At 37.1% G+C, this 17222-nt stretch overlaps 1 protein-coding gene across 50 annotated transcripts in view; it reads left to right on the top strand.

The window, feature by feature from the left end:
- CLASP2 (cytoplasmic linker associated protein 2) overlaps window positions 1-17222 on the top strand; it is a 181691-nt gene that overhangs the window by 149312 nt on the left and 15157 nt on the right. For all 50 annotated transcript variants that reach the window (XM_047741973.1, XM_047741900.1, XM_047741956.1 and 47 more), the window contains 4 exons: window positions 5622-5765; window positions 6980-7086; window positions 8473-8626; window positions 11702-11930. In XM_047741973.1, coding sequence (XP_047597929.1) covers window positions 5622-5765; window positions 6980-7086; window positions 8473-8626; window positions 11702-11930 — 634 coding nt within the window. The remainder of the gene's footprint in view (window positions 1-5621; window positions 5766-6979; window positions 7087-8472; window positions 8627-11701; window positions 11931-17222) is intronic.

Here is a 17222-nt window from a genome sequence, read left to right as displayed (position 1 = left end):
CTCAGACCTGCAGCTGCTTTACCAACTAACCTATGTAATATTCTAAATTCTTTGTTATTTCAACAACTCATTCATCAGGAATAGATTCCATCTCAAATAACACTTGTTTTGTTCTTCCGTAAGAAGCAACTTCTTACCTCTTCCAGTTTTGTCATGAAATAGCAGCAGTTCAGTCACATCTTTAGGCTTCACTTCTAGTTCTCTTGCTAATTCTACCATATCTGCAGTTATGCCCTCCACTGAAGTCTTGAACCCTTCAAAGTCATCCATGAAGGTTGGAATCAGCTTTTTCCAAATTCCTGTTAATGTTGATACTTTGATCTCTTCCCAGGAATCACAAATGTTGTTAATGACATCTAGAATGGCAAATCATTTTTCAGAAGATCTTCAATTTACTTTGCCCAGATCCATCACAGGAATTACTATCTATGGCAGCTATAGCCTTACGAAATGTATTTAAGTTGTAAGTCTTCAAAGTCAAAATTACTCCATGATTCATGGGCTGCAAAATGGATACTGTGTTAGGGGTGAAGACAACAGTAACTCTCATTGTACATCTCCATTGCAGCTCTTGGGTGACCAGGCACATTGTCAATGAACAGTAGTATTTTGAAAGGAATCTTTTTTTTCCTTAGCAGTAGGTTTCAGCAGTGGTTTAAAGTATTCAGGAAACCATGTTGAAAATACATGTGCTCTCCCCCAGGCTTTGTTGTTCCATTTATGGAGCAACAGGAGAGTAGATTTAGCATAATTCTGAAGGGCCTTAGGATTTTCACAATGGTAAGTGAAACAGTGGCTTCACTTTGAAGTCAACAGGCTTCATTATCCCATAACAAGAGAGTCACCTTGTCATTTGAAGCCAGGCATTGACCTCTCCTCTCTAGCTGTCAAAGTCCTAGATGGCATCTTATTCCTGATACAGAGTTGTTCCGTCTGCATTGAAAATCTTGTTTAGTGTAGTTACCTTCATACATCATCCTAGCTAGATCTTCTGAATGATTTATTGGAACTTCTGTATCAGCACTTTGCTGTTCCACCGTGCACTTTTATGTTATGGAGGGAGCTTCTTTCCTTAAACCTCATGAACCAACTTCTGGTTTCAAACATTCACAGCTTCCTCACCAATCTCAGCCTTCACAGAACTCAGGAGAGTTAGGGCCTTGCTCTGGACAATGCTCTAGCTTCGGGGAGTGTTGTAGCCACTGTGATCTTTTATCCAGACCACTAAAACTCTGTCTCTATATCATCAATAAAGCTGCGTTGTTTTCTTGTCATCTCTGTGTTCACTGGAATAGCACTTTTAATTTCCTTCAAGATCCTTTCCTTCGCAGTCACAAGTTGGCTGTTTGTCACAAAAGGCCTAGCTTTTGGCCTGTTTCAGCTTTTGACTTGCCTTCCTCATTAAGCTTAATTATTTCTAGCTTTTGATTTAATGTGAGAGACACACAGCTCTTTCTCTCACTTGAACACTTAAAGACCATTGTAGAACCATTAATTGGCCTCATTTCAATCAATATGGTTGTGTCTTAGGGAACAGGGAGTCCCAAGGAAAGGGAAAGAGATGGGAATGGCTGGTCAATGGGACAGTCAGAACACAAACAACATTTAATGATTATGTTTGCCATCTCATATGAACATGATTCGTGGTACCCCAAAACAATTACAATAGTAACATCAGAGATCATTGATCACAGATCACCATACAAATATAATGATGAAAAACTTTGAAATATGACACAGAGACATGAAGTGGGTAAATGCTGTTCTTGCTCAACAGAGTTGCTACAAACTTCCAAAAAATATAAGGAACTTATACAACTCAGTACCCAAAAAAACAGTCCAGTTTAAAAATGGGCAAGAGGCATGAACAGACATTTCTCCAAAGAAGACATACACATGGCCAACAGACACATGAAAAATGCTCAGCTTCACTCATCATCAGGAAAATGCAAATCAGAACTACGAAATATCACCTCAACTTGTCAAAGTGGCTAAAATCAACAAAACAGGAAGCAAGTATTGATGGGGCTGTGGAGAAAAAGGAACCCTCTTGCCCTGTTGGTGGGAATGTAAATTGGTGCGGCCACTGTATGGAAGTTCCTCAAAAAATTAAAAGCAGTACTACCTTGTGATCCAGGAATTGGAATATTGGATATATATCCAAAAAACACAAGAACACTAATTCAGAAGGATACATGCACCCCTATGTTTATAGCAGCATTATTTACAATAGCCAAATTATGGAAGCCGCCCAAGTGTCCATCAGTTGATGAATGGATAAAGATGTTTGTATATATAAGGAATATTATCCAGCCATAAAAAAAAAGAATGGAATCTTGCCATTTACAACAACATGGATGGAGCTAGAGAGTATAATGCTAAGCAAAATAAGTCAGAGAAAGAAATACTGTGTGATTTCACTCATATGTGGGATTTAAGGAACAAAACAAAGGGGGAAAAACGAGAGAAAAGAGGGGCATCTGGCTGGTTCAGTCATTAGAGCATGTAACTCTTGATCTTGGGATTGTAAATTCAAGCCCCACATTGAGTGTAGAGATTACTTAAAAAAATAAAACCTTTAGGGACACCTGTGTGGCTCAGTCACAGGTCAGTCAGTTAACCTGCTGCCTTCGGCTCAGGTCATGAACCCAGAGTCCTAGCATCGAGTCCTGCATCAGGCTCCTTGCTCGTCAGGGAGCCTGCTTCTCTCTCTGCCTCTGCCTGCCACTCTGCCTACTTGTGCGCTCACTCTCTTTCTCTTTCTCTCTCTGACAAATAATTAAATCTTTTTTAAAAAATAAGGGCGCCTTGGGTGGCTCAGTGGGTTAAGCCGCTGCCTTCGGCTCAGGTCATGATCCCAGGTCCTGGGTTCGAGCCCCACATCAGGCTTTCTGCTCAGCGGGGAGCCTGCTTCCTCCTCTCTCTCTGCCTGCCTCTCTGCTTACTTGTGATTTCTCTCTGTCAAATAAATAAATAAAATCTTTTTTTAAAAAATTAAATAAATAAAACCTTTAAAAGAGAAAAAATAAATTGAAGGTTATCAGAAGGGAGATGGGTGGGGGGATGGGTTAAATAGTTGATGGGGATTAAGGTGCACTTTTGATGAACACCAGGTGATATATGGAATTGTCGAATTACTGTATTATATACCTGAAACTAATAACACTGACACTGTATCTTAACTGGAATTAAAAACTTAAGAAAAACGAAATGGAATACAGTATTCTAATGAAGAGCTGATTTATGTTGTGAAATAAGTAAATAAATGAATAAGTAAAAATGGATGTAGTAAAGCAAATGTGACAGTAAAGCATAACAAAAATGAAGGACTTTATCAAAATATACTAAAAATACTGCATTTTAAATCATACAGCTTAAACCCATATTATTTAATGCAGAAATAGACAAATCAGTAGAACACATAGGAGGGTCAGAGGATCAGAAACAGTTTGGTTTATATGGGAAGTTAATTCATGAGAAGGGTGTCACCTCATGAGGAAAGAATATACTCATTCTTGGTTTTGGAATATACTCATAAATGGTTTTGGAACAGTTAGGCTCTCTACCTCGGGAGGGAAAGAAAACTGAGTCTCCATACAAAAATAAAGCCTAGATGGAATAAAGTGTACCTTAACAATCATTAATTCCTTTGCTCAGAGTAACTTGAGGTAGTTTCAGTGTTCCAAAAAAGATCAATAAAGTTGTTTCAAAATACGAGTAGGTTTTGTTTTTTTTAAGATTTTATTTCAGAGAGAGGATACGTGTGCAAGGGGGAGTTGGGGCAGAGGGAGAAACAGAGAGAGAGAGGGGCAGAGAATTTCAGGCAAACTCCCCATTGAGTGTGAAGCCTGACAAAGGGCTCTGTCTCATAATACTGAGGTCATGACCTGGACCCAAACCACAAGTGAGACACAACTGACTGAGCCACCCAGGCACCCCTAAAATAGAAATAGTTTTATTTAAGTACAATTAACGTGTTCGAGGACATACGCACACAATGTATATTGGGCTTATATTATAGCTGTTGTTTTGTTATATTTTTATTATTTTTTATTGTTTATTATATTTTTCCTTCAGCAATATATGATAACCCTCTCCCGATTTCTTCATGTATAGAGTTCTATCATTCAAGGCCGTGTTGTATAGTGTGCCATTGTTCCAATGTAACATAATTTAACCATTCCCCTCGTGTTTTATATTCAGATATCATAAACATAGAACATTTAGGTTTTCATAGAATGGGGTCTGAAAAGGTCCCGGACAAGATGGACGTATTTTCATCTGAGTCATGATTGTGAACTATTTGGGTTTTTTCCTCTTCTCAGTGAAGTTTCTATGGTAATCTGAATTTCAAAGTTTGGCTTTCAGTAGCTCTGTTGATTACATTAAAAGGAGGAAGTAAATTTCTCAGTTTTCATAACTGATCTGAGGAAGCAAATCACAATTTTTTTTTTAAAGATTTTATTTATTTATTTGACAGAGAGAGATCACAAGTAGACGGAGAGGCAGGCAGAGAGAGAGAGAGAGAGGGAAGCAGGCTTCCCGCTGAGCAGAGAGCCCGATGTGGGACTCGATCCCAGGACCCTGAGATCATGACCTGAGCCGAAGGCAGCGGCTTAACCCACTGAGCCACCCAGGCGCCCAAATCACAATGTTTTTGTCTGTAAAGGAGCTGCAGGGTTTGAGAGGACTGACTTCATTGTTTTGTTCACATTTCCACCAAAACATTATTTTCCATTTATGTAAAAATGAATAATAAAGCATTAAGTTGCTCTGAGTGGACTTTTTATAGCTTAGGGGAATATATAGGTTTTCCCCACTATCTGAAAATAGAATGTTCCTGTGAAACCTTTCATATGCCAGAATGGTATAAAGCAAGGAAACAATTCCATTAATTTATATGGAAAAACTTGTAAGTCTTCCCAGACCCAAAAATAGCATCTTTTTTTGCCTTTCTGATACTTTAGGATACATCTTGCTAACAGACCCACAAAATAAATTAAAGCACAGATGCTTACATGCACAGTTCAGCAATGCTATGTGCTATGGTGACTTGATGTTGAGTTTAGTTCCTGGGGAAGGAGCTTGGTGGTACCATTCTCACTATTCAGAGTGTGTGCTGCCTTTATAACGGTTCACTGCAAAACAAATGCTGAATACTATTTTTGCTTTTTGCCTTAATGTAAAGGTGAAGATCTTTTGTTTTTCTTTTGGTTAGGGAAGGCAGGTACTGTTGTAGGTCTTTCATAAAAGCAAAGTGGTATAATGTGAACTTTTGGAAAAGTGTAGGACACCTGTATTGGTGTATTTCCGTCCATTTTTCTTCTTGTAATCACTTATGAGGAAAAATGAAGAAGTAGTATATATTGGTAGAATAACTCCCAGAAACTGTTTAACATTTGCCATTGAGTGCTAAATTGTATTTGTAACATTTTTAATATTCCCTTGGCCAATTATTTTCTTACTCTCCCAACAAAGAATTTTGAAAATGTGTAAGAACCTCTTTTTCCTGTGGAAAAGATGGCCTTGTGCTATTGAACAGAAATGTTGAGTGAAGAAAATTGTCTCCTTTGAGTAACCAAAATATACTTCTTTACTTGTTTTATGTCTTTGTTTTCTAGGCAGCACAGTCAGTGCTGATTTCTTTATTTGAACTCAATACCCCAGAGTTTACAATGTTATTAGGAGCTTTACCAAAAACTTTTCAGGATGGTGCTACAAAGCTTCTTCATAATCACCTACGAAACACTGGCAATGGAACCCAGGTATCTTTCATTTATTTTCTTGACTATTACGTGGTGTGATGGTTTCATAGCAATTGCTTCCTTTTTTACGTGAAGTAAACTTCTGATCCTAGTATATAATTTTTGCATCTGTATTAGGCAACATCTCCTATGCAGTATTAAATACTGTTCTGGAAAGAATATAGTCCTTGGGCTTGTCATATGTATGTTATAATTTGATATACATTAGGTTGGTGGTGAATGGTGGCCAGGGTATGAATAGGGAAAGCGAACCAGTCCTTATTTGAGGACTAGAAGGGATGACTTGGTTAACAAATAAGATCTGAAGAAGGTAGGGCTTTAAAAGTTGTGTTCACAAACCTGTTCACAGGTTTATGGGTCCCTAGTTGCTTGAATACAGAATTTTGTTTTGGAGAGGTAAGGTCTGGATAAATGAAACATTACAGTGTTATATGTACCTGTATGGCAAGAATCATTTACATAATATGCCTAAAAAATTAAATGTAAGTATTAAAAAACAGGTATTTGATCATGGGTAAAGGAAAAATTAGATGCACTTATGGCGGGCTTCAGGTAAAGTCTGAGGGTTGAAAACAATCTGAGAACAATTTCTTGGGACTAAATTTGGTTATCTTTTAAAAGGAGAGGGATTGTTTAGTTATATCTTAAAAGGTAGGCAAAATAATAATAATGAACTTTACTTTGGTATGCTTGAGAAAATCATTTATAAAGCATACTCAAGGAGGAATAAAATTTGAATATTGATAATGGTTGAAGGAAGGATATTGGCTTACAATGGGAAGCTAATTTAAAATGATCAGTTTGCGGGGAGTACCTGGCTGGCTCAGTCTGTAGACCATGCGACTCTCAATCTCAGGATCATGAGTTCAAGCCCCACATAGGGCAGGAAGCCTACTTTAAAAAAGCTTTTTTTTAATTTAAAAATTAATTAAAATAAAATAGTTTGGGGTCCTGTTGAATCTATGAGAAGGAAAATGTTGATAATATTTGAGAGCAGGAAGCCGGTGAAGAAAAAAAAAGACTAGAGGTAGGTTTCTGAATGGGGAAAATGTATTTTCCTACAGAAAGCAGAGATAAATACATGAATATTTAGAATACTCACCTACAAATATGTCTCGCTCATTGTTCATCTTCTTGATTGCATGACTTCCCTAAGAGCCTTTTAGTTGAACTTAACTGTCATATGTTAATATTTATTTGACTCCCCTAATCAGGGTTCCATGGGGAGTCCTTTGACAAGACCAACACCACGTTCACCAGCCAATTGGTCCAGTCCTCTTACTTCTCCTACCAATACATCACAGAATACTTTATCTCCAAGGTAATAAAAGGGTTATTTTCCATCATGGCTTGTGTTTGCTGATTCCCATTCTTAGACAACAGACAATAATGTAATTCCACTTGATTTCCACTCGACTTGAAAGGTTTTGACATACAGAAAATTAGCAGATTCAAAAAATTTTAAGTTTATTCCAAAACTAACCCTTTAAATGAAAATAATGCATCGGATAACTAATTTTTCTGTAAGTGAGAAGAAAACTTAAACAGCTTTTGTAAATTAGTGCTTGAAGCGTTAAATGGAGTAGTTATGTTTCTGAGATATACTTACAGACAAAAACATAAAAATAAAGAAGAAAAAATAAGGAAAGGCTAAATATAAAATGGCATTATGTCTGTGTCTTCAGGAAAGAATGTGACTGTGAGATTTGTCCTTAATATAAAATAAAAGCGATATAAAATTTTCACACACTTAATGCAGTTCAAGCATTGGCTGTATTTCACATGAAGTTCTTGACTCATTAATAAACTGGTATTTTCCTGGACTTTTAAAAAATCATTTGCATTCTATTCCATATTTACTTACATAGTTATTAACATGATTTTATTAGCCATATGTCATAGCATGCTTCATCATATTTATTATAGTTATAGGATACTTCATCAACATCTGAGGAAGAAGAATACATTGCATACTTAACCTGCCTTGTTTATTCCTTGTGACACACATATGACAATTTGATGGCTAAATTCCAGATTCAGTTGAGTTTTAGAATTTGATTATAGAAGTAATGTCAGTAACATGTATGTTTGGTGTTAAAACTTCTCTGCCTTCCTATAAGTTTGTGTGAAATACATTTATCTTCTCTTTTAGCTGTTCCCTAATTGTAAGTTAATCACAGGAGTTAGCACACTTTCTGTAAAGGGCCATATGGTAAATATTTCCAGCCTTGCGGGCCACACTGTATTTGTTACCTCTATTCAGTTCTGTGGTTACAGTGTGAAAATAGCTGTAGCGGGTACCTGAATAGATAAGTGCTGCTGGTCCTAATACCATTTTATTTATGGACACTGAAGTAAGAATTTATATGATTTTCATTGGAAAGGTGTTAGGAAATGTTATTTTGACTTTTCCCTCAACTATTTAAAAAAATAAACATTTTTAGATTTCCGGGGTCATAATTTGCTGGCCCTAGTTAATCAGAACATTTTTGAAGGTAACAGATAAATGAGATGTTAAGTAAGGTTCTATGCATTTAGAATCATTGTAAGCTACCCTTGGTGGGTGGACAAGGGGACATATACCTTAACCATTTACAGTTGTCAAGTTTTGTTTTGTTTTGCTGATTATGCTTTGGGGATCCTACATAATCGCAAATGTGTTTATGTTTTAAAACTACACAAAAATAATTAGTTGTCTTTTTCATAGTGCATTTGATTATGACACAGAAAATATGAACTCTGAAGATATTTATAGCTCTCTTAGAGGTGTCACTGAAGCAATTCAGAATTTCAGCTTCCGTAGTCAAGAAGATATGAATGAGCCATTGAAAAGGGAGTCTAAAAAAGATGATAGTGATTCCGTGAGTATGAATATTCTTACATTGCAGACCTTTCCATTAAGAGATTTTTTAACTATCTATCTATTTATTTATTTATTTATTTATTTATTTTAAAGAGAGAGAGAGAGAGAGAGGAGACTGACTCGGGGCTCAGTCCCATGACCCTGAGATCATGACCCGAGCTGAAATCAAGAATCGGACACTCAACTGACTGAGCCACCCAGGTGCCCCTCATTAAGAGATTTTTGTTGAATTTTTTTTTTTTAACTTTGCTTTCTGTCATTTTTCAGATGTAATTTTTTAAGGGATCAGTCACTCTCCAAGTGTTCACTGAGTATCTACACATGCCAGGCACTGTTCTAGGTCTTGGATTTTACAAGGCAAAGTTGCTGCCCTCAAGTTCCTTATAAATTTTCAGAGAGAGATGAGTACTATTGAGTGTTAGAACACAAAGTGAATCTATTTTAGATTCATTGGTCGGGGAAGGCCTCTCTCAGTCAGTGGCATTTGCATTGAGAATAAACAAAGCCATACAAGATCTAGGAGAGAAGAATTCCATAAAAGAAGTGGCAAGTGCAAAGACATTTAGATGGGAACAAATTTTGCATAGTTGGGAACTGGGACGAAAGGGGGTGTTGTTGGATTGTTGTGAAAGAGTTGGGGGATGGAACATGGGGCAGATCACATTAGTCTTATAAGAGTAAATGCATTTAGGATTTTATTTTCCACTAAGTGTAGTGATAGAGATTTGCATCATCAATTTGTAGAGCTCCAGTTGAGAGAGAATGTTACGACCCATTTTTCTGACATTGGTAAATATTGTTTAGTTTGTTGCTTCTGCCATCATACAAAGAGTAGTTGTTTTGCATGGGGGAGGGAAAAAAAGAGTAGCTGTTTTTTACACTGCTGCCGAATACTTTTCTCAAAACAAGCCATCCCACCATTTCCTATGGAATCTGGTTCCTCAGTGTTTACAGAATTGTAGAACATTGCGGTGCTTCAGCATGTCCCTAAAGGGCTCCCTCCTCTGCCCTCCTAACTGCTCTCCTGCTGTTGTTTTTCTCCCCATGCCTGTCTGGCAGATGGCCCTACCAAACTGGATGCCAAAAGCCAGCTTACCACTCAGATTTGAGGTTCCCCACCCCAAAAGCTATATGAAGTAGCAATAACAGTTTAGTAATAAAAATCACTGCTTGAGACTTTTTTACCTCAGAGATAGCAGGATACAATGTGGGGAGCTCGAGCAATGGCATCTGGCAGAATGAGTTTAAATTCCAGTTCCTGGCAGTTATTAACTAATCATACATGACTCTTCTAAGCCTCAGTGCCTTCATTAGGAAAATAAGGATTATTACTGCCTACCTTAAAAGTTACTATAAGTATAGTAAATTATATAACTAATTTGTTACATCCAGCTCCTTGTTTTAAGTTCCTGTCTTTTCCCCTAGAGCTCCTCTTTTCTGTTTCAGTTGACAGCAGCACTAGTTGCTCAGCCAAAAACCTTGGACCAAGGAGTTGTCCTTGTCTCCTCTCTTTCTGTCATCCTCCATGCTCTGTCTGTCAAAAATCTGTCACTTTGGTTTTCAGAATATTTCCAAAATCCATCCACTTCCCATCACTGCCATTCTGGCTTGAAACATGATCATCATCAATTCTCTCACCTGGGTTATTAAAATAGGCACTTAACTGGCCTTCTTGACTCTGCCCATTGGCTTCCTGTCATCCATTCTCACTCCTCGATTTATATAACTCCATAGGAGGTCCCAGAGTAAAATCCAAAGTCCACACAATAGGCTTTTTCCCCTTTTACTCCTCTGACCTCATCTACTACTTTCCTCTGCTCCAGCCACACTGGCCTTCTTGCTATTCCTTGAACTTCCTGGGCATGCTCTTGCCTCAGGGCCTTTGTCTTGCCTCTTCCCTCTGTCTTAAGACATCCTTCTTCCAGGTAGCTCCATGGCTGATTTCCTCGCTTCCTTCAAGTCTTTGTTCAGAGGGCTTACTCTGACCCTGTCGAATCTGCACCCTCCTTCCTCCCACCACAGTGCTCATGGTCCCTTTAATCCTGCACTGCCTCCCATACACTAGTCACCTTCTACCATACTGGATACTTTACTCATTTGTTATGGTTAGAAATGTCTGCACCCCCACTAGAGTGTAAACTCCATGAAAGTGGACCTTGTTCTCCCTTTTGTTCACCAGTATATCCCCACTGCCAAGAACAATGCCTGGCACGCAGTAGGAGCACAGTAAATACGTGAAGAATATTTGTAAAGCACCTGAGTAATGGCTTAGCATGTAGTTGCTGTGAGTAGATAGTGACAATGGTGATATTGATGGTTGTAATGATTTTCATACTAATATTAGTATCAGTGTTAGTATTGATGTTTTGATAAATATGTTAATGTGATCAAACTTCAGCAGACATCTATTCAAAGGGTATAGTCCTTGAGGCCTTTTTTTTTTAATAGGAGGCCTTTAAAAAAAAAATTGATCCTCTTGTACTTTGTCATTGTGTAATTTACTGCCTTAATAATGGAACCTGCCAGCTTTTAGTTCTATGTTGCCAGTGAAAATCCTTTTACATCTTTAAGTGGCATAGAGAAGCTTTTGGTAATCCCACTATATATCCTTTGGTCAAGCCATTAGCAAGGGAACTATAGGAATTAGCAACAGCATTCTTTTATGATTCTTATTTGCCCTCACAGCTGTGGGTTTGGTTTTTTTTTACACCTTTACTTTAAATTTTGACATTTTAAATAAGTTTTAACTTATTGTGTTGATTCCCATTACTTTTTTTCAGCTGTTAATTGTTACCTTTTTTAAATCGACTTTGAAGCAGTAAAGAAGAATCTTTCTAGAATTTCGGAGATACTTAAAAATAAATTATTTGTAAGGCACCTGGGTGCCTCAGTCAATTAAGTGTCTAACTCTTGATTTTGGCTCAAGTCATGATCTCTCAGGGTCAGGTCATGAAGTTGAACCCCTTCTCTTGCACTCCCTCAGTCCCTACTCCCCCTTTCTCTCAAATAAATAAATAAGTAAAATATTTTTTAGAAAATGAATTAATTTGCTGTGCCTTCTCCCCATTAATAGATGTGTGGTGGTCCTGGGATGCCTGACCCAAGAGCAGGAGGTGATGCTACTGACTCAAGCCAGACAGCCATTGATAATAAAGCTTCGTTGCTCCATTCAATGCCTGCTCACTCCTCTCCTCGTGCTCGAGACTATAATCCATATAACTATTCAGATAGCATCAGTCCCTTCAATAAGTCTGCCCTCAAGGAAGCCATGTTTGATGATGATGCCGACCAGTTTCCTGATGGTAGGTTCTGGATCATATTTTGTCACCTGTATTTTAGAGGATTGGTAGTCAATGAAACAAAAGAAATACATGTGCTCTTTTATTATAACTCCTGAAGAAGTAAGGAGCTTTGGGATGAAAACGTTTCTCCCATCTTTTAGGAGCTCATTTCTAGTGGTTTGGTAGTTTTCTACCCCAGAATGAGAAACAGGGTAATCCTGAGATCATCCTCAAACATCAGGAAATCCTTACTGCCCAGAAACAACTGAAATCAGTTGTAGCTCATAAATTTAGTTTATTTCTAGACATAATTCAGTCATTAATTTTTATACCAGCATGACAAAAACCTTTGAAGAACTACCCATTCTTAATAGTATCCCTTTAATAAAGTGTAAAATCATAAACTCTAGTAAGATGCAAGACCAATGTGAGGGAAGCTACCATTAGAATTTGGAGCCAGCTTAGGACTAGCTCTGCACTTTCAGTGGCTTGTACCAAGGGTGTGGGACTAGCTCTAACACTAAGTTGTCCAACCTGATATTTGGTTGACTGTCCAGAGTGTCACATCTGAAAGAGGGTAGAAATGTCCTACCTACCAGCCCTTCCAATTACAGTATGCAGTTAGGTTTACATATAAAATGTATAAAAACTGATATAAAATACAAAATACTGCAAATGGTTTAGGTATTTTTAATAAGAGGGAATTACATTTTTTTCTCTACAAATTACGTAATTTATTAATTTTTTTAATTGAAAACTCAAGTAATATAAAGTAATAGATAACTATGTGGGTAAATTTGAAAGTATCCCCTTACTCATGATATTATACTTAGGTAGTTTCTGGTTTTCCTTTGTTCCCCCAGTATTGCTGTCAGTGAACATATTATTGCATAAACATTTATGAACATACATAATAATTTACTCTGAGAGTCCTAGAGATGAATTGCTTGATAAAGGGATACATAAGTTGAAATTTTGAGAGTTACTACCCAATTACCAACTCAAAACACTTGGCTAGTTTAGGTAGTGCTGATTTCCTCACCAGCACAGAATGTTCAAACTTTTTAAAATTTTGAAATCCATCACCATGATGAATATAAAATAAGCCATCCTAATGAGCATTTCCCTAATGATTAGGAAGACTGAGAAGTTAGATATCAGAAATATTTTATAATTTTTGTAATTTGGTAAGTGGGAAAATCTCTTCATTTTTATTTCTTTGATTACCAATAAGGTTGACAAATCCTGTTTTTACCAATATGTCATGTTAAGAGTCTTAATATATCATAATTACCTTAAAGGCAAAATTATGACAACTTGCCATACTAAGTCTAAATTACATAAGAATGTATAAAATTGCCAAAATGATTCACTGCAGTGTGTTTTGATCTGTCACAACTAGTTACTCTGTTACTGAGGTTTAGTCACAGTAGCAGCAAAACAGGAGGGAATAAATTGGACCTAGCATGAGCGTGTCCTTTAAACCCTCCCTTGTTGCAGCAGCATGGTAAGCTGAGACCTAGTTTTAGCAGCTTTAGTTATTCTTAAATTATTTATGTACAGAGGTCACACGCTGGCAAACCAAATTGGTTCCACTGACATTGCTTGCCTTGGCTACAAAATATATATATGTATATATATTTTTTTAACAATCAAAAGCAATATATATATATATTTTTTTTAAACAATCAAAAGCTTAAAAGATGGGTGTATAGCACAAAGAACTTTTCCTTGAACCATTTGAGAGTAAGCTGCCAAAATGATGCTCGATCACCCCAAATACTTTAGAATGTACTTTCCCTAAAGACATTCTCCCATGTAACCACAATCTACTCATCCAAATCAGGTAATTATCATCAGTACAATAATAAACACCTACCCTTAAACCCGATTAGGTGCTGATTTGTAATGGGATGTTCTTGTCACATTTTTGTCACATTATCCATCCATTAAGAACAAATAAAAATGAGTAAAACAGGATTTATAATCAAATTCCCAAAATCAACTGCAGTATTTTTTTGAAGTTTTTATTTAAATTCCAGTTAGTTAATACAGTATAATAATATTAGTTTCAGGTGTGCAATTTAGTGATTCAGCACTTCCATACAACACCTAGTGCTCATTGCCAAACTCAACTGCAATATTTTAAACAAAAAAGTGGCTATTTTGACTGTTACTTTCTTTTCTGTGTCCCCTAATACTTTATTTACAGTGTTGTAGTCCTTATTTAATCTTTCAAGGTGTTATACTAAGTTATCAAATTATAAATTCCTTGAGAAGAGAAACCATATCTTAATCATTGCTAGGTTTCTTACAATTTCCAACAGGGTGATTTATATATACTATGTGTCCAGTAAATGTTTTATTGAATTAAAAAAAAAAAACCTTCAAGCCAGAGGATCCACTTCAGAATCTCACATTTCATTGAGTCATCTGTGTCCTTTGTCTTCTTCAGTGTTCAGTCTTTCCTTTGTTCTCATGACTGTGGCACTTTTGAAGGTCAGAGGCCTGTTATTTTGTAGCATTTCCCTCAATTTAGGTTTGTCTGATGTTTTCTCATGATTGGATTCAGGTCATGTGCTCTTGGCATCAGGGTCCCAGAAGTGATAGTGCATTCTTCAGGTAATACATGATTTCACTTTGCTCTTTGACTGGTGATACAAACTTTAGTCACTTGATTATGGTGGTGCTTACCAGGCTTCTCCACTGTGAAATTACTCATTCTATAATTAGTAAGTGTCTTGTGGGGAAGTACTTTAAAACTATATTAAAATTTATTCATTTAAAAAGTTTCATTTACATATTTCTAACTGTGAACTCATGGTTTGCATTGTACTCAGTGGGTTATAATTTGTAACTATCATTTATTTTGATGCTCAGATTGTCTTTGATTTGACCTGTTCTTTTAACACGTCCCCATCCTTGCATGCTGGCATAACAGAATGTTGGACTGTCCCTTCTTGAGTCCTGGAATCAATCATTTCTGGTCTTTAAATGGTCTTTAAAGGCTAGAGTCTGGGCACAAAGTATACTCACTACTAGTGGGATATCACTATTTCCAAGACCTTTCAGTGGCCAGAGTTTAAGGAATGTGTGGTGTGTGTGTGTGTGTATCTGTATCTGTGTACACACACTGATTTACATTTGTTTATTTCCATATCAAAAGCTGTGTGTTTATTCCAATCCCAATTTAGCACCATGAGATTAATTTTAATTTCCTCCTTTTCCATATATTTTCTGACACTGAGAAACCTGGCTTTCATTATCTTTAATATATTTACTTATTTCATCAATCTTCCTGTATGCCACCAGTTTTCCATCTCTGCCACTACCTCTTCACCTTGCTGGGCTCTGCCACTCCACGTGGACACCTTCAATGTGCTTGGGCTCTGACACACCTGGTCACCACTCCCTGTGGACACCCTTCTTGCCCTGGTTGAGCTCTAAAATTCCATACTTTGCCACTCTCCCATGTGGGAAAAAACCCTGCTTACTGTGCTCAGGAATTTGTGTTCCCAGGCCTGGTCATTTGTATTTTTGATGAATGGAAAAATCTCTTTATGAGGCTGAGGAATCATGTTTTTAGCAACTGCTTATGTTAAGAGAATTAATATATCACAAAGCCAAAACTGTGACAGCTTAGGAAGATTACCCACTTCGGGGGATGCCTGGGTGGCTCCTTCGGTTAAGCATTGGCCTTCGGCTTAGGTCATGATCCTGGTGTCCTGGGATCAAGTCCCACATCGGGCTCCTTGCTCATCAGGGAACCTGCTTCTCCCTCTGCCTGCTGCTCCCCCTGCTGTGGGTTCTCTCTTTCTCTCTCTCTCTCTGTCAAATAAATAAAATCTTTTGAAAAGAAATAAAAATTACCTACTTAGTAACTGACTGATTCTCTTTTCCTTTACTTAAGGTCTTATATTTTCCATTTGTTAAAGGAGGACATCGTTGGAAATTATATAACTGAAGTCTAAACTGGATAGAATACTTTTGAACGAGAAAATTGTTTCTTCACAGTATAATACTTTATTGATTTCTAAAACATAAGACAGTCATTTTATGCTGAACAGTCTTTGAAAATGGATAAACTGGGGCACCTGGGTGGCTCAGTGGGTTAAGCCTCTGCCTTCTGCTCAGGTCATGATCTCAGGGTCCTGAGATCAAGCCCGGCACCAGGCTCTCTGCTCAGTGGGGAGCCTGCTTCCCTTCCTCTCTCTCTCTGCCTGCCTCTCTGCCTACTTGTGATCTCTGTCTAATAAATAAATAAAATCTTTAAAAAAAAAAAAAGAAAATGGATAAACCATTAGTTAAGCAAAATAGTTGCTCTAAGCTTCATATAGCAATTAATCACTTATTGTTTATTTTCATTTTTAAAGTTGAGATAGGGAAGATCTTGTTTGACATTATTTTATTGCGAACATTGCTAATGTCACCCATTCTTTTTAATTTTTTTTTAAAGATTTTATTTATTTGACAGAGAGAGATCACAAGTAGACAGGCAGGCAGAGAGAGAGGGAGAGAAGCAGGCTCCCTGCTGAGCAGAGAGCCCGATGCAGGACTCGATCCCAGGGACCCTGAGATCATGACCTGAGCCGAAGGCAGCGGCTTAACCCACTGAGCCACCCAGGCGCCCCCATTCTTTTTAATTTTATTTGCCTCCATTGCTCTTTTGATTTTCCTTCCATGTCTACCTCAATGCAAAATTTTTCCTTTTTTTGTTTTTAAAGTCCATAAGTTTTGGCAGAAGATAATAATTTTGTTCAAGTCAGAATTTCTATAAAAAGAAATTGTTTTGAAATTCTGAGACTTATTTAGTATGTCTGTTACTCAGATGTTTCTATACACACTATAGACATACATACATAAGTGATAAATTTTTCAAAATCAGCAAGTAAAAATAAAATTCCACTAATGTCCACATGTAATTATGATCTTTGTAAAGTTTACCGGGGACTATAATATTCCAGAATACTACTGCTAATGAGGATGGTTCTGTTATGCAAGAGAGACTCATATTAAAGTTAGCCAGTGAAAAGAGTATCCCATATTTTTTCAGCACTGCAACAGAAATATCTTAATTCTAATAGTGCCAATATTTGTCATAAGAACAAAGAAAATTGTTATTAGTGAGTTTACTGTATTCTGAGCCCAGGTCTTCACTATGACCATAGGAAGTCAGTACCCTCTTCCCATTTTACTCATAAGAAAATTGAGCCTCAGCACTAATTAAGAACATGTGCCTGTTGGATAAAATAAGAAGCATAGGTTTAGTAGGACTCCAGAGCCTGCCTTTTCCCATGACCATGATGCCTCTCG

The sequence above is a fragment of the Lutra lutra genome, chromosome 1, assembly GCF_902655055.1.
Source record: "Lutra lutra chromosome 1, mLutLut1.2, whole genome shotgun sequence".
Classification (NCBI taxonomy): domain Eukaryota; kingdom Metazoa; phylum Chordata; class Mammalia; order Carnivora; family Mustelidae; genus Lutra; species Lutra lutra.
The sequence above is the reverse complement of the archived record's forward strand: the minus strand, read 5'-3'. Positions and strand labels throughout refer to the sequence as shown.